We start from the raw sequence: 2,500 nt of genomic DNA on the forward strand, positions 1-2,500 counted from the left end.
ACAAAACTGGAGAGGATTGAAATGGATTGAATTTGGGTAAATTTGAAAAACGTTGGCCCACCGTTTTTTCAAATTTATATCAGTCTATATCAAAATGTCATTTACACAGCTGGAAAATCATTCTCCAGTTGTTGTGTGGCTGTGATTTTGCAAATGAAAGACTCTTGCTCTCCCAATTTGACATTTAGAGCTCATAATTAACAAAATTAAACAAAATTACCTAAAATAGCGTGCCCTAGCCCCTTTAAGCTCCCTATTAACTTTTGTGTCATTTGTCATTAAAATAATAATTATCTTCTCTCTGTCTTTTCGCTTGCCAAGCTTTTTAATTCCAAGAACATCCATCAGACCTTCCAACTAGTGTTCACCTTTCTTATTAATGGCGAAGGTCCAACAACAAGACGTTCATCGGTGGATTTGTTTGTTGACTTACTTGTCAGCCCCAAGATCCAACAGTCTCTTTTAATGTAAGTTCATTATCATTGGTGATGAGAATAATTATTACATATAATAATTTCATATTATCTTATTCAGTATATAAATATTTATTTGTAGTATACATAAATCATTCGTTGAAAACTACATGATAAGCCATTAAGGATGAGCATCGATTATCCCAGAAGAAGAGAATTAATTAAAAGTTTTGTTGTGTCTTTAAGGGAGATAGTCTCCTTCGCAGCCGTTTTTTGGATGTCATGCAACGCTCCCCCCAAAGTTCTTTAAGGGGAGCGTTGCGTGACATCCAAAAAACGGCTGGGAAGGAGACTATAAGGGAGAGCATAACAGTAGCTTTTATTTCTAGAATACTGACCCTCATTTCTATTCCTATGATTTCTTTCAGACATGAACACTTGCCGTTTTATTTGGAACAGACTCTTGCATTACTTCACTTACACCAAGCTGAGGAAGTTGCTAAGGTACATGCTGTTTCTATTTTTGCAATACACTGTTTCTGGTATTGAGAAAGAGGTATGAGTGGAGTGTGATACATGTAAGTACTCTTTAGTCTTTACAGTTTTTCAGTAAATCTTGTGTTAACCCATGGACACCTCAAACGCCCTGGGATGCCCACAGTTGACAAGTAAAATCAACTGGCATTAGACAGAGTCAAATCTGTTAAGCCTCCCTCCCAGGGGTCAATGGGTACTGTTAATGTAGGGGACAGTTTTTGACTGCATAGCCCCATTGATCAGACTCAACTAGACTTCAGAAAAAGAATAGAGACTGTCCTGAAAGATTTCATGTGGTGACATGTCTTCAAAAAACTAACGTGTGTGTCAAACGCCAAACGCCACAGTTTTTTTGGACAGGAAATTCACTGCTCAGTTTAATCAATTCTTGTCTGTTCTCAAGGTCGTTTTTCTCAGAATCATCTTATTTGTGATGCACATAACGAAAATTTGATCAGAGTAGGGGAATCTAACATTACCATTTTCGAGTTTTAAACTAGAGATTAACTAAAGATTTCCCAGGTAGACTGTTTTTTCGGAGAACGTAAGACTTTCCGTTACTGACAAATGTCTCTGAATTATGCGCACGTGATCAACAAATGACACCATGTAGGTAAGCGCACGTGATCACATTCCTAAGCGCCTGAAGCCCGTGAGAAATAGAGACTGTCCTGTTTCATGTGGTGACATGTCTTCAAAAAACTAACGTGTGTGTCAAAGGCCAAACACCACAATTTTTTTGGACAGGAAATTCACTGCTGAGTTTAATCAATTCTTGTCTGTTCTCAAGGTGTTTGAGCTCTTGTTGACATTCTGTACAGTGGCTGGCTTGAGAAGCCTTGTGTGTAAAGCTTTACTAACTCCAGCAAACTCCAAACCAAAGGACCCAAACGTCAACAGTTCTTATGATATTGTTTTATACTGGGTCAATCAGTCAGTGGACACCCATTCAACCGTGTCTATAAAGGCTCTTGATTTTATCAAAGAGATATACGAGGTAAGAGTGATCGATTTTTTATAATGAGATTCATTTCTGAGCAATTACAGTACAATCATGTTCAGTAGGGTATTGTGATGGGTATTGGGATTCTACAGTATTGGGAGCTGTGTCAAGTCATAAATTACATGTACATGTACTCCAACAATAATCTGAGAAGGCAATTTTAACAACAAAAACCTTACACATTGACAACTTACGTAAATCCATCATCACCACAAGTTACATTTAAGAGGATTTTGTAAATTTTGTTCACGGACCTCCATGGACCTTTACCACCTACAATGTGGTACAATGTAGCAGACAATGTTGGGTTTCTAGTATGGTTACTCTCTTTAAGAAACTGTGATGCGTTAAGAGGGTGAGTGCAGCAAGCATGGAAATTTATGTCAGGCATGTACAGTGTGTAATGTACATACATGTATAAGGTTGCCAAATTCACATAGGTAGGAAAATATGTTTTGAATCTCTGCCCTTTGTTGGAGCGAATGATGCTAATGATGATGATGATAGTGGCTATATGGGCTCTTTCTTATGCAGGGTCAGGCTGCCA

At 37.9% G+C, this 2,500-nt stretch overlaps 1 protein-coding gene across 1 annotated transcript in view; it reads left to right on the forward strand.

The window, feature by feature from the left end:
* The window catches only part of LOC138040850 (protein CIP2A homolog L-like), a 20,098-nt gene that overhangs the window by 6,440 nt on the left and 11,158 nt on the right, over nucleotides 1–2,500 (forward strand). The window contains exons 7-9 of the mRNA XM_068886544.1: nucleotides 322–467; nucleotides 842–917; nucleotides 1,741–1,947. Of these exons, the coding sequence (XP_068742645.1) occupies nucleotides 322–467; nucleotides 842–917; nucleotides 1,741–1,947 (429 nt within the window). The remainder of the gene's footprint in view (nucleotides 1–321; nucleotides 468–841; nucleotides 918–1,740; nucleotides 1,948–2,500) is intronic.

The sequence above is a fragment of the Montipora capricornis genome, chromosome 3 (genome assembly GCF_036669925.1).
Source record: "Montipora capricornis isolate CH-2021 chromosome 3, ASM3666992v2, whole genome shotgun sequence".
NCBI classification, from domain to species: Eukaryota; Metazoa; Cnidaria; class Anthozoa; order Scleractinia; family Acroporidae; genus Montipora; species Montipora capricornis.